The sequence below is a fragment of the Corvus cornix genome, chromosome 2 (assembly GCF_000738735.6).
Source record: "Corvus cornix cornix isolate S_Up_H32 chromosome 2, ASM73873v5, whole genome shotgun sequence".
NCBI lineage: Eukaryota > Metazoa > Chordata > Aves > Passeriformes > Corvidae > Corvus > Corvus cornix.
Window position 1 is genome coordinate 77,043,386 of NC_046333.1, and position 24,881 is coordinate 77,068,266.

The window sequence follows — 24,881 nt, forward strand, 5'->3', positions numbered from 1 at the left end:
CTTCTCATGGTATTCCCCTCTGTTGAATTGTTGCCAGTTACTTTGCTTTCTAATACCTGCATCCCTCCCCCTTCATCAGTAATATTAAGGAAGTGGTGGCAAACTTTTTATAATCTGTTCATAATCTGCAGAAATGCTTTCTCCTCAGTCTTCACTCTTCAGCTGGATTCCATTCACCAACTGAAATTTTTCGCATTGAAGTTTCCACTTTCCAGTGATCTGTGACTGCATTTCCTTCTAATATTTGTTTGTGTTGTTCTACCTGTGACTCTAAAAGATCACCTTGTTCTAACTTCTTGTGGATCCTTTGGAGGCTAAAAGAGGATTCAATCTTCACACTACCTCATCTCCATTGGCATTTTATGAAAGACCATGTAAATATGTGAGCATTATGTATGTGGGCACTAGAATCTGAATGAAAGCTATTCAATGCACCTTTCTTCAAACCTTTTCCATTCTGAAAAATACTAAATAGGAAGATAGTGTATGTTTCATGACTGTATATTACATTAATATATTACAGCTACATGAATTGCTAATGAGGAGCAAGCCAGGAAAAATGTGAATTTTGGTTTGTATTGCCTACAGTCTAGTGTCCAAAGATTCTCAAAGATCAATTAATTCACCTTCACAGCATGTTTCTGAATCTTAATTTTAAGATTAGTTCAGCATATATCAAGAAGCCCCTTATCCCCATTCCAGAATATATTAATTAAAAAAAAAATATTAAAAATGTGTACACATGGAGTGGCAGTCAGTTTTCCTGGATTTTGTCACTACAACAGACAAATGCATTTTACATCAGACAGATGCAGACTTGCTACCAGTATCTACTCAAATATGTTTGAAGGCATAAACCAAGAACATAAAACAAGGCACTTTAACAAGCAGACTTTTACCCTGAAGTGTTCATCACTCCACTGAAGCCTATAATTAACCAGCAGTCATGCAGTGTAAAAGGGAGCTCTGCACCTCCCATTTCCTTGTTTTCTTCTTCTATGTGCAGATTTTGTGCAGAGAGAAATCTGTATCTCTATTGTCTTGCTAACAGAACATAAGTACTAAAGTATTGGAGATCTGCGCTTTCTAGAGAGTAGGTGTAGCATCTCCTATGATAATTAATAACATCTAATGTAACATTAGCATATTATAGAAGTTTATGAGGTTAGACTTAGATTCTGAAAAACTCTAGCAAACCACACTAATGTGACTATAATCTGAATTTCATGGACTGGTTCTCAGCAGATGTAAATGGAAAATCATTGGATTTTTTTCTCTACATTTTATGATTTTGCCACATCTGTAGGGAATTGTAATTGTGGATCCACATCTGTAGGGAAATGTAATTGTTTGTTGAAATCTCCATCCTAGCTGCTATTTCATGCGCCCTCTGAAGACATTCTGGCAGAAATCCTTTACAAATTTAGTGTGTGAAGCTCTCCAAGAGGGGAAAACATGAATTAGATTTGTATAGGAAGATGTTTTAAGGAAGCATATGTGCTTATAAGGTGACATGTAGAAATTGGTTTCTGTCCTGTTAGTTACTGAATAATATCATGTATGGAGCTGAAGTGCATGGGAAATACAGAACAGAACTTACAGAAACAAGACAAAGTGCAAGTGTAGAAAGACCCAAGTGCCCACTATGCAGTGTCTGTAGAGATTAATCTCAAATCAACCAGATTTCAGGCATAAAATTACAGTGAAGTTGTTTGGTCAAGATATTTCATCACTTTTTTGAAAGCCTTCTGATTTGGGTCAGTGTTTTAAGTTCTGTCCCTCTTGTAGAAACACAGATGGTTTTAGGCTTTATATTAGTTATATGAGATGTCTGAGTTTTCAAACAAATTAAAATGCTTATCCATGAGAATAAAATGGATGGCTCGTATTTAATGTCTGTGGAGAACAATTTTTGTAATTCCTGTGAAGTTGCCATATCTGCAGATCACTAAGATTTTTTTTCCTTGTTTCTTTTCAAGTTAAAACAAAAGAATTGTAAACCTGAGATATTAAAGTCCTGAAAAATTAAATTAAAATATTAAAGTTTTGGACTTCATCATAATCAGTATTTCTTTCTGAGAATTTTGCAGAACCCTGACTAACTTCAGAAAATTTCCTAAGCATTGAAGCAATGCTTTACTGTTTTTGTTAACATTCAGCTGACAGTCAGAAGCTAAATTTGGAATTGACTTTTGTTTGATAGGTCTTTGTTATGTGGCAGTTGCAGGATTCTGGATGAGGTAATAGATAAAAGAATCTGTATTATTCATACACTGAGTTTCAAAGAGTGTAGAGGAACAATTCTTACCCATCCTGCAGAGGTGGGATGCCCGGCAGAGCACACACTGAGAAGCTATGTGGCTGGATTAATTGTGCATGTGAGACATACAACAAATACAACTTGATTAATTAGTTAAACAACATGTTTGATGATTAGGTGAGTTGCAAATGTCTTGATTTATGGCCTTTAATAGTGAACTTAGTTTCCTGACAAGGAGGGAAATTGAGAACTAAAGACATTTGTTCGTACATATTTATGAAACTCTACATAAGAGAGGAGAAATAAGCCACAGTTCAACTCTGAATTTAACTATATGACTGGAAAATGAGATGTGTATTTTAGGATGAGAGTTTTTCTTTTCCTGCTTAAACTAAATAGAAATGTGTAACACGAAGGCCAGATTTATATTCTGCATAAACGCCACTGTTCCTTTTTGTTTCCCATTCTATTAAAGGTGTCAGGAATATTTTTATGGGTCAGATTCTGACATGACACTTTTTATGTTGGATCTGAATATTATCTTTTGTAGAGATACTTTATTTTGTGCATTCATGTCTTTAAACTTTGGCTGCTTACTATTATTATTTCATCTTTTGTTTTCACCAGTGCTCATCATGTTGAAATAAGTTAAACTGCCTATTATTTTTTTTTTATTTTCCTCTGCTTTGAGGATTTAGATGGTATTCTGGGTGCAGGGTGGCAGTGAAGGGAGGAGGTGGAAAACCAGAGAGCACTGCTAAAGGGTACTGCTAAGTCTCCAAGCAGACTCTTAAGTCTCAGGCTGCCATGAGAAGAGGTGCAGGAAGTGCATTCTCTCATAGCTCAGGGCAGCCAGAATAACACCACATTGATCAATAGTGAGTCATTACACAAGACAAGTAGAAAGAACAAGGAAAAATTATGTGCAAAAGAACTTGATGAGATGGAGCTAACAGCCTGAACTGGAAGCATGAGGACTGTGAAAGGAGAGTAAGGCTTCAAATCAGTTTTGGCTTCACCATTTATTTACCATTAAGTTATCTACTGCAACTATGAACCGTAATGAACGATCCTAATTTAAATTATGCTGTCACCTCTCTGAGATCTTCAGATTGCCAGAACAATGGAAAGGATTGTTAATTAAATAAGTCAGTACTGTTACGTTTTCAATAGTATCTATTAGTGAGTAGTCCTACTGACTGACATTATCTTTCACAGTGTTAACATTGCCTTTTTACAAAAAGTTAAAAGAATATAAAATACTGGGTTTAGAGTATCTATCAGTGTAAAAATGTCCAAGAGCTTTTGACTTTTTACTTTCTATCCTGCCGTGTAGCTGCAAAGGCAAAAGAAGCTTTTGTCATGATTTGCTTAAAAATGAGAAAATATGGAACTCCTCTAAATGGGAGGATCACCAAGCACTTAGGGAAGTTTCACCAGTTTCTTGAAATGATGGGCAGGAGATAAAAGTACACATATAACCAATAAGTATGTAACTCTATGAGTTGAAAATACGTGATTTTATTTAAAAGTTCCTCCATAATTAAGCATCACCTCAGTAAAAGTCTTCTGGGTTTTTTTTTCCAGACGTGATGAATTTCTTTTAATGACCTTGTATTGTGCTTAAAGTGTGTGTGCAGAGTACAGCAGACTATTGCCCTGTTAGGTGTATACATATATATGGTTAAGAAGGGCAAGTAATTAACACATGATAAATGCTCTAACGCTAATGTTAGTGGTATGATCACACATTATTTTTGTATGTAAGCCCCTTATTCATATGGAACTAACCCTAAACATAAACATAAATAGCTATTTTAAGAAATATAAGAAAATGAATAAATCTGTTATTTGTCAAGCTTTACACCTCTTTAGAACTTTGAACTAGAAACAACCTGTCTTACAAAGTGCTTGGGGTTTTTTTCAGATTTTGTTTGGTTCAAGAAAATGTGTTATGGTAGTAATTCAGCATTCCTGTCTGCAAGATAAATTAAGTGCTGCTGATGTGTAAAGAAATAATGATTTCCTGAAAAAATTAGACCCTTTTCCTACCCTTTATAAATGCTACCTTTAAAAGTTAGCGTCTAATTTATTCATAGAATTGAACCTTTACCTTTCCGTAATCAAGGAAGGATAACAGATTAAAAGGAGATGATTTATACATGAAATAGACAAAATGCTTTCTAAAAATTAGAAAGCCACAGAATTTTAGGTCAGCAAGAAACATCAAAAGATCATTCGTTCCATAATGATAGCCTGCTATGGGCCAGCTATGACTAAACCTTTTCTAACAGAGTTTTTTCTACCCTGTCTCATTTAATCAGTACACTTTTGCATCATCTTGTTCATTTCTTTATTCATTTGTTCACTCATTTTCTCTCATGTTTTCATTTTTTAGTGTGTGTTTGAGGGGAGCTTTTTTTGGGGGTGGGGTTTTGTTGGGTTTTTTCTGTTTTTTTGTTTTATTTTGGGGTTTTTGTTTTGTGGTTTTTTGCTTTTTTTTTTTTTTGGTAGTTTTGGTTTGGTCTGGTTTTTTGTTTGTTTTGTCTGAGGCAATTGTCCATAAGCCAGAGTTACTTGTATATTAACTACTGAAACTACATGATCAAGTCGGGGATGTTTGAGGGGAATAAGTAGAATCATTGCAAACTAAAATGAAATCATATCCAGAGGTAATCACATGGAAACGCTTATCTATCTTAGCATGATTTTTAAGTGTATAGTTATTATTAGGACATCAAAACACATCCCAAGATTCCCTGGTGTGGTAGGATTCATGCTGGACATTCCAGGGCCCATCTGATTTTTCCTGGAGCCCCCGAGACAATGTGTCTTTTGCACAGACAGGTACCTCTCCCATGAAGAGACTCCTTGGAGAACTCCCATATACTAGTGTCAGAAAAAAGTTATTTTGAATATTTGTTTAGTAGGTAGTATTTCTGATAATCTAGTCCAGATACCTCACCAGCTAAGGTTTTGAAATATCACCTCTCTCCTCCCTTTACGTGCATCAGGGGAGCACAGCTGTGAAAACATTTGTTCCTCTACCATAAAGAATAATATTTTTATTGTTCTTGTTGTTATTATTATTAGAAAGGATTGTCCAGAATCGGTACTTTTCATGACCAGACTAGTCTGAAAAAAATCTTGCATTGCTTACTAAATAGATACTGGAACTGACATTGAAAGCCAGCTGAAAAATCTTTTGTTTGAGTATTCATATACAGTATGCTGTGCTTACTACTGGTCAGGAGTAAGTGGGAAAAAATCATATCCACTAGAAAGAAATTTGCTGATTTAATATCAAATAGTATTTTGTTTCTATTTCACAGGCCTTCATTTTTTCCCTGGGACAAGCTTTAAGATCATATGAAACTTGAAAAATAATCATTTATATGAGAAGGAAAAAAATTTAAAAATTCACAAAACAAAGCACAAGATGCATGTAGTGTAAGAAGTAAAACTACACAGACAGAGGTAAAGCAACAACCTTACTGCTGTAAGATATAAGTGGAATTAATCTGTAACTAGGTGTACTAATCCCAACTGTGGGCTATTAAACCACTTTCTGGATTTTTATCATTAATTAAATTATGCTTTCACAAGGCTTCCCTTGTCCTTGAGCATTTTCAGAATTTTGCAAGCAACTATTCCCTTCACATGCTAATTTGAATAACAGCATGATACTGAAAGCACCACTTCCAGAGAGGAAATAAATGGCAGGCAAACTCATGCTTTACTGAATGTGTCCTTGGTGTCTTTCTGCAAAGATGTTATCACAGCCATATCATGTGCTTTAAGATGACTGCTGAAAGCTTTCTTCTTTATACTGGAAATTTATGTAGAATTGTGAAAAATGTCTTAATTCCCCATTTAAAAGAAAACTCAAAATATGATTGAAGTATTCTAAAATATTTGTATTTCTAAGCTGTCTTTCTCAACTTGACTAAGATTGTACATGTGCTGTGTATATAAATAGGTGTACACCTGTCCTCACAGAACTAAATGTGGATATTTTGGTGGGAAGGGGAAAGTAATTTTTAAACGGAAAACTCATTTTCTGCCTGCCCATGGAGCCTTTGGATGTGTTTAGGAAAGGCTGAAACACAGATGGCCCTATTTACTTTAATGAAAACTCCACATTGCCTACCTTAATTCTAAAACAAGCAGTTTTAGTTTTGGATTTCTTTGTGTTAGAAAATATATGTTTAATATATGTTTATAAAACTCTCTATTCACTGCAGAGTTTTGCACCCAATCATCCTTCCAAAATTCTCCATATCATTCAGCAAAAAATTTAAATGCCAAAATCTTATGTTTAAATTTTCATGTGTCCTTGACATTACAGTATATCAGTGCGTTCAATGTGAATGCTGCTGGAGATAGGATTGTAGGAACTGCAGTGCATGTGGAGCATGCAAACATGAGTGTTACAGGCTTGGATGCATAGGAGAACACTGGATGAAGAGGGAAAGTGAAGAGGCATGATGGCACTTTTTGAAAGATAGATGGATGTAAGATAGCCCAAGGAGAAGAATTTGATCAGATAAGGATGTGATATCCTGGGCTAAGAAGTGGGATTTCTCTCTTTGGAGTAAAGGTTCAATACAACAATCCACCCCCAGTTTATGAAATTAAAAAAAAAAAAAAAAGTAATTCCACTCTGAAAAATCTGTCTGAAGTCTTAAGAAAGCTTCTCCCTTTGATCTCCTGTGCTACTGAGTACTCTTCAGCTTGCCTGAGAGCTCACTGCTCCTGCCCTGACCTTATTATTTACACAGACAGCTGAGCCTGAGCAAGCAATTAATAAAATAATAACCATTTAATGTTTTGAGAACCATCTTACCCTGCCATTCATGACCTATTGTGAATGAAAACTGTGGAGACTTGTACTACTTACTCCTAAGTTGTATTTTAGTTATGTGATGTTTGCAGATGTTGCTGAAAGCTGAGGGAGCATCATCTGTTGGCTCAACAGGCCTTATCTTCAGAATAGGATACATTACCTCCTTTTGTTTATTTTCATGCAATTTGAATCTAAACCTGGGTCTAAAGAGGAAACAACTCTTCTCCTGTATGTAAGCCAAAAGGACCTTTATCATTTAAACCACAGGATATTTGTATGGGTAATTTCTTAGTATGATTTTTTTTTTTTAAGTGCAACCATTAGATGATTAAATAAAAATAAACACATTTAAAATACAGTAATTTTCCACTTTTTTTCTAATTTTATGTATTGTAGAAAAAGTCAGGCATTAAATAATGAAAGAAAATGTAGTTTTGAAAAATTTCCTGCACAGTATGACAAGTCATAGAAGACATACACAATATTTTTAGTATAGCTTCTTTTGGAATTAGTTGTGAGCCAGATAGATAAAAAGTTGCTCTAAAGTAAAACTACTTCAATGCTAGTGCTACTAATCTCTAATGGAAATGATAAATTTCTGTTCTTCACAATGTAGATTTTTTTTTCCCTACAAGGTAGGTCAAGTCAGGAATTTATCCTTAGGAAAGACAAAATATACCTCATTGGCATTTACAGAGGAACAGTTTTGCTACAATCTTTCTTGTTTTACTGCTACCATCAGCATTGTTCTGATACTGAGTATTTATTCTGTAGTTTGCTCCCCTTGCACACACATGAAATTCTCTGAGATGTGAATTTGTGCCTGAAAAAAAATTCTATTTATATTAATAAAGGAGATGGGAAGCAGGAGGCTTCCCTAGTTTTACCCAGGGTTTTCTTTAGTTGCCTTTAGAGAATATGATATTTACTACATTTCCAACATTTGTTTGGGTTTTCTTTAGTTCTAAGAGAGTAACACTGTTTGGGTCAGAAGGAACATATTTCCAGTTGATTACATGATGTTAAAATTATCTTTTGAGGGGAAAAAAAAAGTTGACCTCTTGTCAAAATAAGATTTGTATTTCTGCTGCCTAACTAGTAGTCATGTTTTTTTCCCTGAATTCTTGTGTTGGGACCATACTGCACCACTGAACATAACAATCTGCTAGATTATTCCTTACATGGAATAAATAAGATTTTAGCAATATGAGTAATATTTACTCACTTTAGGATGACTAAGTGAGAACTTGTATTCAGTGGGTGTTTGAAGTACCAAGCAATATGTTTTTATTATTTTCATTTTTTCCTGAAAAAGAATAAATATTTTTGGACTTCACAGTATTAGGTTAGGGAAAAAAAAAAGACATTGGGAGAACAGAATCCTACCCCTGGGTCTCCTGCTGGGCCATACAGGCACTTCCTCCTAGGCTTCTTAAATGTAAAGAAGACAGTCTATTATGGAAAATGTGTTAATGAATAAACTATGCATCCAAAGAATACTATATGTGCTCTGTATTGACACTCTTACTGCTGGCAAGAATGTCTTGTAATTTGTCTATTAATCATCATTTTAATGGCTTCCCAGAATGAACTAATTTTATATTTCTTTCCCTGTCATTTTACACATATTATTTTAAAGAATCATTTGTTCCTAATTGTTTCTTAGCAGCCAATAGCTTTAGGGTTTGTAATCCTATTCTGCCTGAACATTTTTTGAGAAGGGAGAAGGTGTCAGAGCATCTCTGAATAGAAAAATCATTGAAATGTTCATGATAAATTACATCTATATTGATGCATCAGCATTCACGTAAGAAACACTGAGGAGAGGAATATATTGCCTTGAAGTGAGAATAGTATGCTTATGCCTTTTAATATAGTTGGAATACTGGTTCTGGAGAAAGATCAAATTTTAACAGGCTTCATCCCTTATTTTAATAAGTGATAGCCGTGAAGGAAACACCTTGTCTGGGATTCTTTACATGTACAGAAAGAGAATATTGTTGTTACCTATTGGAATTGGATGATAGTGAACATAGCATAGTTCTTAATCAGAAACATAGATTTTGTGTTAAAAGTAACATGCAGATTATATTACTGTTCATTTTAGTAAATCAATAAGCCTCTGTCTTGCTTTGTTGAAATGCTTTCTGTTAACCACTGTCAAAGTGTAACTGGAAGAAAGTAGTTCTCAGCTTGATCTTTCTTGTGTTAAATTCAAAATAATTCCATGGTTAGGATATATATTTATTCTACAGAAAAACGAAAACAAGTTCAAGCATGAAACTTGACATTACAAGGGACAGCAAAGAACATAAATATTTTTCAATGAGAAATTTAGAACTTTGAGAAGGCAAAAAATGGTGGTTGTCCATGTAAGGATGGAAATTATCTGTACTATGCTGAAAAGATGCCACACAGCACTTGCAATTACATTGTCAGGTGGAAAGATTAGCAGAACATTACACATTACATCAGTCCTCTATAGGAGTGCTTTTTCAAAACACCAGTCAGTCATTAATAGTGATGTAAAACTGTTTTATAAACATTTTCAGAACTTGCGTCTTACTTGTCCAGAAGTTGTGCTGATGTGAATGTGAAAAATGAGGGGTTTCTTGCATCGTAAAATCAAAAACTTGCAGTTGTGGCACTTCAGATTTTTATGGACTGAAGTGGGTCGTGGTAAATCTAGAAAGACAAAAGGAGCAGTAGCACAGTACCCCTTTGAATAAACTGTGCTAATTGGTGAGAATTACCTGGTTAAAAAGCCTTGATCTCAGAAATTGTATTTATTCTTGAGAATGCTTGTGTGAAGTCAGGAAATACACACAAAAGATTCTTAAATTTCCCCAGTTTACATCCATAAGGGATACAGAAAATTTTTGTAACAGCCCATAAAAAGCATGATAAAGGTAAGGAAAGTTGTTTACATTCCCACTCACTGGCATTGATAGGTTTCTATTTCTTTATTCCTACTTGTGAAACTATAGTCATCTTTGTAAGAGTCAGGATCACTTTGTCACTTTGCTATTGCAGTCATTACATGACATATCTGTGGAGAGAGCTGGTGATAAGCTTCTGCTGTGAACATGAACCTTCTGACTTACACAACAAAGATGTTCAAAGTAGCAAAGCTGGCATTTTTCATTATCAATGGATTTTGAGACAGGTAATCTTTCAAATTTGTGGAAACATGCCCTCAACATGATGATGCAGAGTTTTTTCCTGTGTCATGTAGTACGTTTTGTTTCTAGCAAACAGGAAGAGTTCTACATTAGAGGAAGAAGGAAAGTGTCTGTAATCAGAAAAAAAGATCATACTCTCTTCTCAGAGAGATGCAGAAGAAAGGTGATCAGTTGTGAGACTTGTAATGGAAACTCTATACCGAAGCAGGTTTTTTACAAATACAAATTTCACCCCACAAGAAGAAAAGCTGTAGACCACATAAAAGAGATGAAATCACTATCCAGATGCAAAACCAGAACATGATTTTGAGTGTTTAATACTACATAAGCAGTGAATAATCACTACCCCAATAAATTAATATTCTGATATTCAATGTTATGATAGCACTTCCTAATATTTCAAAAGTATATAACAAATAAGTCTTACCAAAAAAATGTGACAAAAAGAAAAAAAAACTTCTCAATAATGAAAACGTGCAATTCTTTTACCTGGAAAGTGCATTAATATGAGTTGATAGGGAGCTCATAAAAATATGGAGATTAAATCCTTTTTAAAGAATGATATATGGCACTCTTGATGACACGTGGTAGTGCATTCTTTTCAGTTTCTTCAGAATGAAACAACTTTTTCACCTGAAATAGAAGCCATTGGACAGTAGCTAACCTGTTTTATTTCCACAGTCTTAAAGATTTCCCAGCAAATTAGCTTCAAAGACATCAAAACCAAAAATGTGTGAAAGATTTTTGGAAGGATAGGATAAAAGGAAGCTGTTAAATTAATTATCTCTCCTTGATCTTTTCCACATAATATTTTTTTCCTAATCTAACTCTGTAATTGACTAAGTAATCAGGTCCCTGGCAAAAAATTTCCTCTAGCTGATTTTACATGGCTCAAAGATACTACATCAGAAAATCACACATTTATTTTTTACCTTCACAGTATTTCTTAGGAAGAGCAAAGTAAAAAGAAGTAATTTAGAATATCACATGAGTACACAGCAGAAGCAAAGTAAAAAGAAGTAATTTAGAATATCACATGAGTACACAGCAGAGTTGTTTTCCCAGAGCTTAAAAATTAATGTGCTGTCTTCAGATCTATCATAGAGCAAACAGTATTATCTGTAGCACTGTTGAACAAACAAGCAAACAAATAAATGGTACTTTAAAAAAGAGTTTGAGTACTATTACACTTAGAGCTATGTGGTGCAGCGAGCTATTTCTATCGCTCTCATTATCAGGAGAAGCTCTGTGCACAGAGATCACACATAATACAGAATTTGTTGATCAGAGCTTTAGAGAACTAATAGTTTTTTCACATTTTGAAAAATCTGAAATAATCCTTAGGTTGTCATTCCTGTTCAGTAAAAGATATGTATCTTTTATTTTTGGAAGATCCTGTTACAGGGAATGTGTTCTCTTCTTGCCTTCTGTACTAGAAATGGAAAGAAAAAGAAGAGTTTGATTTTCTCTTCATACACGTAAAAAAAAAATAAAAATAACAGTGCAATGAGAGTAGCTTGACTGAACAAGCACCAGAAATGAAGGCCAAAAGCACAAAAGCACCTGTAGAAAGTCTGGAGAAACAGTGTGTGGAAACAGACTGTTTTTACACACACTTTTTCTCCATCGATGTCACAAATGTGCAATGTTTTTCAGTGAAGAGCAGCTTTTCACTGCATCAGTGAGTTTCCAAGCCCTGAACTCTTGGATCTCTTGGGTCTTTTCAGAAAATATATGCACTTACTGTTTTTCTGACTTTGACCTTTTCAACATCCTAAGAAAACATCCTTTCATATGAAAGCAGGCTTACTTGAGCAGGTAATGCAAGTTATGATATTGGTACCTAGGACTGCTTTTGACATATTTGAGGTGTAATTCATCTGTGACTGTGTAGCTGTGTGGTGAGGCATTTACAGACAAAGCAGAATTTCACTGGTCTAAGGAAATGAGAGGTTTGCAGGACCTGTGCCCAAGAGTAGTTCATGAACTGAAAAGCTTTTATTTCCCATTTGTGCTTGTGCCCTTTTATAGGAATGGTGAGATTTTTAAAAGTGTTTTATGATGGCATATCACCTTTTTATTATGATTTAGTTACACAGTCAGAAGCAAAACCTTTTTCTTACAATGTTGATGATGTGTGGTCAGGGCTTATTTGAGTAACAGTGTATCATCAAGGCATTTGGATTCAGTCAAATTTATGGTCCTCCTGAACGGATCTAGGAATCTAAGTTATCACCATGATTACAGATTTATTGATTGTAAAGTGAGATTTGGTGACAGTAATTGTGAAGAGAAGCTAAAAACTGAAGCCCAGATACGAAAAAACCTTAAAAACCTCTAAAACCCATATACAACATAAATCCTAGTTGCTGGGAAAAGAAAAAAAAAAAAAAAAAAAAAGAATAATTTCTATGCCCATCACAGCATTTGGCCAAATAAAAGATGTCGCAGTGACCGCTCTCTTCAGCCTGGCCAGCACCCGCGGTGTGTGGCAGGAGTGGGGAGCAGCCAAAGGCTCGAGGCTTTAAAGCTGCTCCTCCAGAGTTCAGCTCTGCCCAGGGGAGCTGAAGCTCCAGGTGCTGTGGCTGTCAGCAGCCCCGGCGAGGGAGAGGATAGAAAGTAGCGGGGAGGCTTGCCTTTGGATACAGTTTCAGGTTTTCTGCCCGAAGAGAGTCCAAGGCACACAAGCACAGATCAGATCTGTGCAACAACTTATAAAGGGAGGTGTTAAAACGCGGATGGCTTGACAGGGGACCAATAGGGGTCTTTGGGGGAGGGATATGGACAGGGATAGACATCCACGCGGACCAATAGTCTCGGGTGGAGGGAAAGGGATCACATGCCCCAATGGGGCGTCGAGGTTTAGGGGATTTCCAAGAGGGGAGGTATCGGAGGGGGCAGGGTCTCGGGGGATTATATGGATAAGGGTAATTAGGGAGGGCTTTGGTGACAGGCACAGAACAATCCAGAACTCCGGGAGGGGTTTGGGTGATTGATAGGGAAGGTGCCAGAACAAAGCGAGGGGATAACCACATTGGGAGCACCGGGGGAGCGGCTTGGATGTGGGACAGACCAACTGGGAATAGAAGTGGGGAAGGTACAAACGAGCCATTAGGATACAAAGAACATACAAAATACAATAAAAACTTTGCATCACCACAAAAAGATGTCTGAAACGAAAGCTTACTGCTGTGAAGAGAGTTCAGATGAAAAGTTCTCCAGAGTGTAATTTTTTTTTTCCCATACAGAAGACACATAGTATGGACACATAGCACACTGAAAGAACAACTTGGAATTCTATTTTTCTTAAAAATATATCATGTTCTTTGGAAACAAAATGACGGTTTTATAAAGAAATGTTTACTGTGTTGTTTTAGAATTACTTTTTTCTTTTTTTTTTTTTCTTTTTCATTCCCTGGAGTGCTTCTGTATAGAAAGAAAATAGAAGCTAATGTTGACCACTTGTGGCTGCTTTAGTATATCTGATGTTGTTTCAGACGTGATTGCTCACTGCATACTTCTGCCATTATACTTCGTAATGGCTGCAGCAAAGGAGCAGGCTTTAGAGAAGCCGCCTGCAAACGGGAGCATCTTACAAGAACAGATGTTTGGGTGCTATAGTGTTACATTGTGAAGTTAATACTGTTTCATTTGTGTTTTTCCTGGATGATTGCAATCCAATTATTTTTCTTCTATCTCAGAAAACTCATTCAGCAGATGGGGAAATTGCAATTTTCTATTTTCTTCCTCTGGTTGACAAGGGTGTGGAATAACTTCTTGTCAATTTGTGGACACTGCTATGGATAGTACGGTTATCTCTTGGGCTAATGATTCCCTCTGAAAATTCCATCAAAATGTGTGACATTGCCCAGAGCAGTGTCTTTCATTAAAATATATATTATAGCTCAGACCAAGGGAAGCAAGTCTGCAGCAAATCTGATGATGTTTTTACTGCATAGACACAATGAACATTTCAGTAGTATCAGCTAGATTCTGCTTTTGCAGTGGGTACGATCCAGAAAAAATTTATATGCCATTTTTACTACTAATAATTTAATGTAACCTTTATTTTAAATGAAATGTTTTGTCTACATAAACATCAAAGGAAGTCAGTATGATTGCAGTTAATATTAGAGGGAAGATTAAAATATTTTTTAGTATTTTAGTGCTGTAACATTAATTTTTTATATATCTCTCTACATTTTGTTGTTTTTAGTGAGGCAATAAACAGTTCTGTGTGACAAAAGCAAAGTAGCTTAATACATTCCTCTATGTTTTGCTAAAGCTTATAGCTCATGTTTTTTTGGACATAATTTTGTCATTCCTCTGGGTTGGGCACTCATTGGTAGACTTTGCTGCAGTAGTGTTGTGCTGGGCCCCTCTTGTCAAGATAAACTCGTTGACAATGACAACAGAATTAAGAAGGGGAGGTTCTGCTGCTTTCTTTGAAAGAATATGGTGCTCTCTGAACAGAACACAATATTTTCTTCAAGACATAATGGTAGTGTCATTAACATAACAGGTTTTGCTTTTGTATTTTGTGCATATTATTTTTATTGTTTACTATTTTTCAACAATAATTTTTAATTATCTGCAGTTATTTCAAAATACTTTAAGTGTTATGTACATAACCACTTCTACTCTGATTAAATTCATTAGGTTAGTGCAACAGTTCTTAATTTTTTCAGATCAGCCTTGGATTTGAATTTAGTACCTATAAGACAATCTCTTCACAATATTTTTTTTTCTGGAACAAGATATATCCAGATTCAAGAGTTTATTGGTAGTCAATTAAAAATACTGCAAAAATCATAAGTAGTCCACTTAAAAATCCACCCACGCAGCACTCCAAGAATGCAGATTGTTCAACTAAAGCAAACAGGAGGAAGCAGTCACACAGTTAAATTACTGATAAACTCTTCTACTTTACAGTTGCCCCTCTTGTCCAGGCTTTTTTCTCTCCTGGTCATGCATGGTTTCGTGGTTGCCTCTTGTTTTCCTGAGACAAGTGCGGGGGAGCGTAGTGATCACTGTGAGTTGTTAACATTCCACATTCCCAGTAGAAGCAGGATGTTGGCTTTCTCAATTTTTGGATTGATTTTGTAGTACTTATTGGTGTGTTTTTTCCCATTGGGCCCCTTTCCTATTGTCCAGTGGTTTCTCCCTATTTGTGGTCAGTTGCTTGACAAGTAGGTATGTTTAAATGTTTGGATATATGAATTGGCTAAACGTCAGCTAAAGCAATGCAGATATATGAGGTTGATTGGTAGTGAATAAGGCCAGTAACTAAGCAGCAGCCACCTGGTATTTGGGGTTGTGATTAGGCTTTAGCCACTTGATCATTTTTCAGTTACAAACAGTAACAACACTGTAGTAGCTGGGCAATTAGCCTTCAATAGGTGCATTCATTTTATAGCAGTTAATATGCTAATGCTAGTGCATCAAAAAAAGTATTTAAAGATTCATAGTATCAAAATTAATATAAGGATATAAAGAAAACTCATTAACTGAAATACTTGCAAGTATCTGCAAATCACGCCTTTGATTAATGTAGCCCTTCTGCAGTTTCTGCAGAAACTCTAAAAGAAAATGAGCTTTTAAATGGACTGATGGAAGAAAAATGTTGAAGTCTTAGCTAAACAAGGACACCTTGGTTACTGTTCTGCAAAATCAGATATACACTGCTGATATGGGCTAGTTAAAGATTGAGGAACCATCATAAATCTTCCTGGATGCAACTTGTTATTAAATATGTCAAGAGGTGTAGCCCACTGGGTTGACAAAGGGGATATTCCAGATATGCCCATTGGCTATTATTTTCAGCTTCTTCTTTCCCTAAAAAATTCAGCGAAATAAAGACAGGAATAATGACCAACAGGGGATGAAAACTGAATACTTTCTGGCAGCTTCGGGTTGTGGACAGATTCAGAATATTAAATAGATCTCTTCTTGTTGGAAGCATAACCAAACCAGCAGTAATGTTTGCAGAAGCCAGCAAGAATTGAATCTGCATTTCTACAGGGAATTCAAAAGCTGCACTGACTGCAGTCTGGGGAATTGGAGACATTGCTGTCAGGGATCAGCAGAGGGAGGAAGCTCCCTGGGACTGGGACACTGGAGACTCCCCCAAGTGGGTCATTACTAGGCTCAGCTTGGAGAGGAAACCCAGGGTTACTGGGGCATCCCCAGCCCAGGCATCGAGCACCTCCTCGGAGATGGAGCCAGACTGAGGCTGGGCAGGGAAGGGCTGTGGGGAGCTGGAGACCAACTCTGCTGCAGCATCGCTGGGGCAGGACTACGGCCCCTGGGGTGCTGTAATGAGGTCCTGAGACATGGGCAAGGGGGGAAGCCCTGCAAGGCTTGAGAGGAATAAGTGGTAAAGTGTAAGATGCGCTAGTCTCTAGTGGATAACTAGGCAAAGTATTTGTTGGTCTGCAAGGGCATTTTTAAAGTAACGTTCAGGGTCTAATGTAAAATTGCTTAGGAAAACAAGTTGGAACAATTAAGCAAGGGGGAAAAAAGTGTCTTTAAGTAACAGTTAAACAGCCAATATCACAAATCAATATATAATCATCAGGCTGTCATGGAAACTAAGATCTATTCAAAGACAATTTCAGTTATGTTTTCATAATCATAGTTAAAACCTCACACAGATATCAGAAAGCTGTGTTCTAATGCTTGGCATATTTCCCTTGCATCTCTTTTCAGTGCTCATTACTCATCTCAACATTATGAGTAATCATGTTTCAGTTTGGAGTGCATTTGTATTTCTCTTTAAATTCGAAGACACAATGTTGTATCTTTCTGTCTCTGACTGACAGAGCAAAGGAAAAAGTAACACCAAATTTTTTGTTTATCTAAGATACTGATTCACAATGCTACAGTGTGTGACTGTCTCATCCTCTCACATATATGCGTTCTTACAGTAGTCATTGGCAGAGGTGATGGAATCGCACTGAAATGAAATGGCCACACTCCTCTAGGGATCTGCTTTGAGATGACTTCCCCAGGTCACACGAGTCAGGTCTGAACTGGTGAACAAAACATGGGTTGGTTTGCATTTGCATTGCTAGTGACATCCTTCTCTCCATCAGATTAATCTGAAAGAGAAATAGTTACAGCAGTCCCAAGCAGAGAGAAAGCTGACTATTGTCCAGCTAGATTTTGCTCCCTTGATGTCTTTTAGAAACTATTATAGGCAGTGCTGCAGAAATACACTGTCCTAAACACGAATTTGTAACCTAAGAGGTGAATTGCATTTATTCTAATTGGAAATGCTTTCGTGGAGTAAACCTCTTGTTGTGGAGATGATTTCACAGTACGGAGGGAAAAGAGAGAAGTGCGCCCTGCTCATGGACATAAATCTCTCATTAATCTAGTGAACACTGTCTTAAGTAGGATTTCCCAGGGGCTCTCAGCACAACACATATTGCAAATAAGCGTTTGATAGAAATCTTGATATTTTTCTGCTTGGACCAATTTGTACTGAGATGGAAGTATTAAAGAAGACAAACAATTCTTTAATCTTTACTTTGCAGAAAAACTGAAATATAAACAACTGACAAAGAAAATGCCATTTTGCTATGCAAAATCCTCCTATGTGAATTTAAAATTCAGCATTAGAAGTTAAAAGGCACAAATCAAAGTGTTATATTTCAAACAATATAAGAAATATCAGGAAGTAAGCAAGCAGGAACTTCTTTTAGGTTTTACTTGTTTTCAGCTGTTGCCTTACAACTGCAATTTAAAAGACCCAGTTGTTAATGGAAGGCTTTCAGTGATTATTAATATGGAGATAATTTTCTTCTGATGATATTCCTGCCTGTACTTTTCAGTTGAAGCTTATTAACATACCAGAATGTTTAGCAGGAATAACATATAATTTGTTGACCATGAAATCAGCTGAGTATCTTTTGTGTTTTGTAATTTTCTTACTTTTCTATGTAAAAACCCTCTGACTCAAAATAAATCTGTATTTTCTTCACTGATGACAAGTACAAATAGTTGTTTCTTCACCATAAAAAAATTAGCTAATGTTACTAATTTGCCAAATGGTCTATGCATTTCATGCCATCACAGTGAATTTGTGAGTGTGCCCTTCAGCAGAATGGTATTGGAATGGCATGTCTATGTTGATATTTGGGGTTTTGGAGAACCTTCTCATATGTTATGGCAGTTCCTTATTCTGTGTATTTCTTACCTAGCAACATAACCAATTTTTTAATTGATTCATATGTTCGTAATTCCAGTTATGGATGCAGCGATTTTTGTTGGGATTTCTATTTGGTATACCTGAATATGCTTTTACATATCCACTTGTAGAGGTAAAAGGAGAGAAGTAGGATGGAAAGCCCTCTGATCTTTTGCAGTTCAGATTAGTTTTGAGCTCCTTATAGCATCACAGACTCATCAAATCTGCCATTTTGCTGTTAGCATTTGCAAGCACCAGCACTGAGGGCTCATTTTATCCCAAAAGACTCCTACAATTCTAATTGGTTTTGAAAAATTAGAGTACTAGTAAACCTATGCTAGAATAACAGAATACCCACTACACTTGTTTTTAGGAATAAATTACTTCAAAGAACATTTTGACTTTATAGGAAGTTTGGATTCCTGGAATTTTACATTGAGTGGATTATTCCTTTGTTAATAGAATACAGTGTAATTCTAAGGATAAGAAGCAATTAATTTTGCCAATGACTACTGTAAATGAAATGTGTAAGAATGTTCTGCTGTCCTACAAAGGCATGCCAAACAAACAGACCCTTTTGATGCTTCTTTATTCCATTAAGAAAAAAAAAAAAAAGGATCCACAGTGGTGACCCAGTTAGTTTTGGTTACTCAGTCAGATTTCATGTGACTCAGATAAGTATATAGTACATTGACTGAATTTGTGCTGAAATTTATATGAGTTGAAAAACTTCAGTTTATTAGATTTCCCCTTTCCAAGCCCCCTACAGTACAAGATATAAATTAGGTGCAACGCCATAATTTCATTAATTTAGTAGACAAGATTAAAAAAAAAACAAACTGTCGTCAAGTGCCATATGCTTACTCCTTTTACAAATAATAAGGAAGATAGTTTTAAAGGCAAGACAAAGACCCGGAAAAACAAAGATGCATCTAGCTTGTGTTTTATGTAAAATAAAAGATGTTTTCTACCCTGCAGGTCTTATTTTCTCTCTGTCCAACCCTCTATGGTTTTTGAACTGAGAATGAAAACAGGAAAGTAACACCTTGCATTCTATTAATTAAAAATAGTATCTGTCATTCTCTTTCTGCTTTGCTCAGATTCTGTATCAAAACTTAGTAATGACACACTGCAGATATTGAGAAATATCCAGAGCTGTAGGATAAGGATAAAAACAAGTGTCTTCTGATTTCACAGTATAACTGCAAAATACCTGAGGCTGTTCATTTCTGCGTTACCATTTTGTTCTTATTGTGCTCCTCAATAAATGCATTCCATTCTCAAAATTGTTTCAAAGAAAAAAAACACCAAACCCACAAATCTTCTCAGTCTATACAAAACCCACCCTTTCTTATCAAGCAACACATGTTCATTTTTAATCTAAACAGGCAATTCTTTAAAGTCAGGTTAGAAACAGTGAGGCAGTGGGAAGCAATTTCATGTTATCTTTTAACACACCAATCTACTTACTGGCTTTTCCTTTTCCCCCATCCCCCAATAAATTAAATCTTTGTTGTACTCAAGGAGGGGTAAAATATATTTAATGTATATTTCATAGCACAAAGTGTTACGGACAATGAAAATGCTGAAATATCTGTCAAACTTCATCATTTAACTAGAAATAATTTAAATAGAATCAAGTTAGATGGCCTTCTAGCTAAAAATAAACAAACAAAAACCAAAGAAAATGCCTGTGTTTTGTTGTTGGATAGAGTAATCCAGACAGGCATCTGCCACTGGCACACTGTGCAGTGTTCTTTCACAGTAAATTATGTTGTCCTTGGGGCCACAGAAGAAAATGTAGGTGGGACTGAATTGCCACCACTGCAGTGGACAATCCAGTGGACTACTTAGGACAGGGTTTCTAGCACGAGTGCTGTTAGATAACTACTAGAAAGACTAAAACCAGAACCAAATAATACAAAAACCATCCCAGTTACTAGAATATTCTTGACTTAGGGAAGTTTTCTACAATGGACGTAGAACCCAAGAAGTCCCAGCTTAAGAAATGAACTATGCTGGGTGGAAATGACCCTGAATAAAATGACTGGGTTGCCAGAAAGAGCATAGGAGGATTTACGGCAAGAGCTGGGAAAGGTGAAAAAAAGTAGAAGGGTGCTAACATTAATATCATAGTTTTTATATCTTGTGTGCAATAACCTTTAATGAAATTTGATAATTAATTTTATATTATTTTATGTGTTTTTATTCTACAGCTGCATTCCAATTCCGACAAAGGTGATGGATCAGTCAAATACATTCTTACTGGAGAAGGGGCAGGGACTATATTTATTATTGATGACACAACTGGAGACATCCATTCAACCAAAAGCTTAGATCGAGAGCAGAAGACGCACTATGTACTTCATGCCCAAGCTATTGATAGACGGACAAACAAGCCGCTCGAGCCCGAATCTGAATTCATTATCAAAGTGCAGGATATCAATGACAATGCACCAAAATTTACAGATGGACCGTACATTGTTACTGTGCCAGAGATGTCTGAAATGGGTAAGGAAAACAAACTGTGCAGTTCAACAATCTTTTAGCGAGTGCAAATGCCACATACTGATTGTCAAAGTCATAACACCATCACATCATTGAGTGTATGTTAAATATATTGGAGTTAAGAAGAGAAGAAGACATGAAATATAACCTGTATGTTACTGGTGACATTCATAGTAAGAAAACAGTACAGACACACACGCTAGTTGTAAGAGAAGAGTCACTCTTAATCTTGAATGTGTTAACGTACATTCTTCGGCAAATTGTACTTTCCATTCTAGAAACAAGATGTATTCATATATCCTTGTTCAACTGCACACTTTATGGTGTTCTCTTACGTCCACATGAGCATTCTGTACAATTTGCAGAATCACAAAGGAACAGTAGTTTCCTAGATTCTTTTAAAGAATTTTCTTTAAAGTGAACTGAAGTTCAAAAAAGTACCAATCTTTGTATTTCCCCGTTACATAGTTCAGATACTCTTATTCTTTGAGGTACTGTATTGTGCAATCAGTTTTCTTTATTTAATACTTCTCTGGTGTTGAAATTAGTTTATAACTTTCCTCTAACAGACGAATTGCCAACAGAAACTTGTACAAGGAAAAAAGGGCAGTATTTCTGTGAGAAACACAATAACTCCAGGACTATGCAAGCAATACTTGTTTGTGTGAATTACTACAGTGAGTGCATAGAGCTTCCAGTAAGAATATTGTGGGTCTGTATGAAATGTCTTCAGCTGTCTCTGATCATTCACCATGGCACAAAGATTTACTGTTAGAGTTGCAGTTCATTTCAGTTTCATCTAAGCTTTTATCTCAGTTATCTCCCATTACACCACAGGCTGTCTTAATGAGTAATTCATTTCCTTTACCAACTGTTTCCAAAAATGCATAGCTCCATCTTTCTCTTTCATTGGTTTCTTTTATCTTTAATGGAAACCATTTTAATTGATTATTTCCTTCACCTTTAGAAGCATTTTATTTTCTGCATAGGAGGAAAGATAGTGGAAAAGAGATCAATATTATCTTCAAAATCAAAAGTAGCTAATATAATATAATATTATATATTATTATATTATATTATATTATTAATATAATATTATTTTTTATTTGTATTCTATATATGAAATTTTTTTTCACCTTCTCAATATTGAGCATTCTTACATAAATGTTAGTAATAATTCTGCAGTAATCAGAATCTGGTGTTACTGTACAACTACATCATACATGTTACTGTTTTCGAAAGAATGATTTGAATAGTCTGGGATGGTATTTTGTGTTATAAAACAGAATGGATTATGGTAAACCAATGAAATTTTGCCAGTAAAATAGAGAATTGATGCATATGTTTTATAAATTAAATACTTTACTGGTTGTACTTGAGGGAAATCATTAAAATATCTATTCCACAAAGTTTTTGTGTTGTGTGAATAAAACAGAATTTTCATATTTTGTCATACAGGCATTCTATTGTAGGTGTACGTTATATTTTCGTTGCAAATTTATTATCTTTATTTTCTTTTTTCCTTGATTTGTTTGTATTTGTTGCATTCTGAAAGGACTTTTATAGTCTGCAATTTCAGGAAGACTAATTCTATTATTACTTCCACAGGATACACTCTTTGTGTCAAATGATGGAGATACCTCTGCCACTTTTATTAGTTCTATAATTAGCACTTTTTTTTTGACATTTAGCTGTGGAGTCTATGCATAATTGAACTTCTTGATATTATTCTACAAATTTCTAAGGAGGCTGCACTGTGAATATCTCTTCTGGTTTTTACACGATCATTTAAAGATCTTTCAAATTTACTGTCTCTCTGGAACAGTTCTCATGCTAAGTGGTGTTATTTTTGATCTCCATTATGCTGTTTAGTTTCAGCAGCAGTTCTTGTTTGTCTCCTCAAGATGCTAGTTGGTATTTTCCCCACAATTTGAACTTAATCTAGCTGTAAAAGCTGTAGAACCTTTATGGCTTTTCTTTTTTCTCAGGTCACTGACAAGTAAGTACAGGAAAGTTTTAAAATTTTTTTTGGCAAATACTACATCACAGTTTTCATTGTGACACAAAATAAACATACTATTTATGCTTTATGTAGTATTCTGAAAGAGATGAAAGAAAATGTCTATTCCTTGCCTTCAATTAAACTTTTCCCTAAAATTTGGCTCAAGAACCAAGATTTATAGCTGAAATTATTTCTTCCGCAGCATAAAAAACCCAGTTGCATTGAGATCTCTGTGGTCTGTTTTAAGGTTTATGAAAGTCGTCTTTATGTAAATTAGAAGAAAATAAGGATATTTTTCAATCAGTAAAAGACTTCCATATGTGTTAATTGTCAGCTGCAAAATGAGTGAAACACTCCATGTTAACATTTTAGTGCTAAGGTAATTTAGAGGTGAGATTAGATGACCTCTCGAGGTCCCTTCCAATGCTAATCATTCTGTGATTCTCTGATAAGAAGAGTTTTCCCAATAAATTCTACTTAAGAAATTGATAGGCACAGTAGATTTTTCTGACTTCTTTTGAGAGTATTCCAATGGGAGTTAGTCATAATTTCAGATAATCTGGAAGACAATATTAATGTTGTTCATAAATATGATTTTTATTAGAAGTGCCTATTTTACTTCCTGTGTTGTGAAACTGAATCACATTTTGTTGAGTAATTAGTGTTTTAAGACAGCACTAAGAATTACTTTAGTTAGGCAGAAAATCCCTGTGTTTATTAAACTTCACCTTTTTATCACTCGTTTTAAGTTTTTTGTTCACTATTGATTCATTTGAGATTTGGTACTAGAGCAAACTATGGAAAGTCATGCATACAAATTTGCATTCTCAACACACGTTATTCATTGAACTGCCTCATTAAACATTAAAACTTTGTCTTCAGAGAGACAAATTGAAATATTCCCTTTCAGCTTTCCTTTGATATATAACTTCACAAAATTTTTATTGCAAACTATTAAAAAAAAAAGAGAAAAAACAAATGGAGATATTTTGAAATAAAAATATAGTGTAGTGCCCCAACTGAATAATCCTTATTTTTTATACCAGAAAAAAGACAAAACTCACAGAGTGGTTTTCAGAGCATACAGATATGTTTTACAGCTCTTTATAAAGCATTAACTAAAAAAATAGTATTTCCATATTGTAATCTCTGAAATGTAGTGGGAAAGCATATGGAAAGGTAGTTGTACTCTGAATAAACAGAGACTCCAACTGGGAAAAAAAAGTCGTTTTTATTGCCTAACTGGAGTGACAAAATTCTTTTGTAGCAAAATCTTGAGGCTTTCTTGACAGGGGCTTTTGCAGTAAGATAGCAAAAAAGAATGGAAGGTATTGGTCTGATGTTCATATCTGTCCTGTGGTGTCCAGAGAAATTAGACCTCTGTCTTTTGTATTTGATTACTTTTTTTTTTTTTTGGACTTGTTAACATTTAAAATATCAAGAGAGCTGTACTGTATAACTCTCCATCAGAATCCTTCATTACACCTAGCCCAACAACAAAAAATGATACTGCATTTAAATGATACAAATGTATCCAGAATTGTGATTTGTCTGTTGTGCAGACGAGTCTGAATGATGCTAACTTTGAAAGGAGTAGTTGGAAGGTAAAAGTACCCGCTTTGCCTTTTTTCTTGCAAGGCATTCTAACCTGCAGCTTTCACAAGCTGCCTTTTCTTGGTGCTCAGCCAATCAGGCAAGAGTCGGACAAAAAGCTGCTGTGGGGATATCTTATAAAATGCGGAGTGTGCTTGTGTGAGATAGTGAAGAAGTAAAGCTTCTGAAGTGCTGCATTCCACTGAATGAGAGTTTGAGAGGTAGGGTGGGAGGTTGAGTTAAAATCTGTGATTCTAAGGGTTCTTTTAGGTAGAAAGAGAACACTTTGCCACTATTCA

General features: G+C 35.4%; 1 protein-coding gene across 5 annotated transcripts in view; it reads left to right on the forward strand.

Moving 5' to 3' along the window:
• The window catches only part of CDH18 (cadherin 18), a 522,337-nt gene that overhangs the window by 364,237 nt on the left and 133,219 nt on the right, over positions 1 to 24,881 (forward strand). For all 5 annotated transcript variants that reach the window (XM_039548866.1, XM_039548869.1, XM_039548870.1 and 2 more), the window contains one exon: positions 20,696 to 20,990. In XM_039548866.1, coding sequence (XP_039404800.1) covers positions 20,696 to 20,990 — 295 coding nt within the window. The remainder of the gene's footprint in view (positions 1 to 20,695; positions 20,991 to 24,881) is intronic.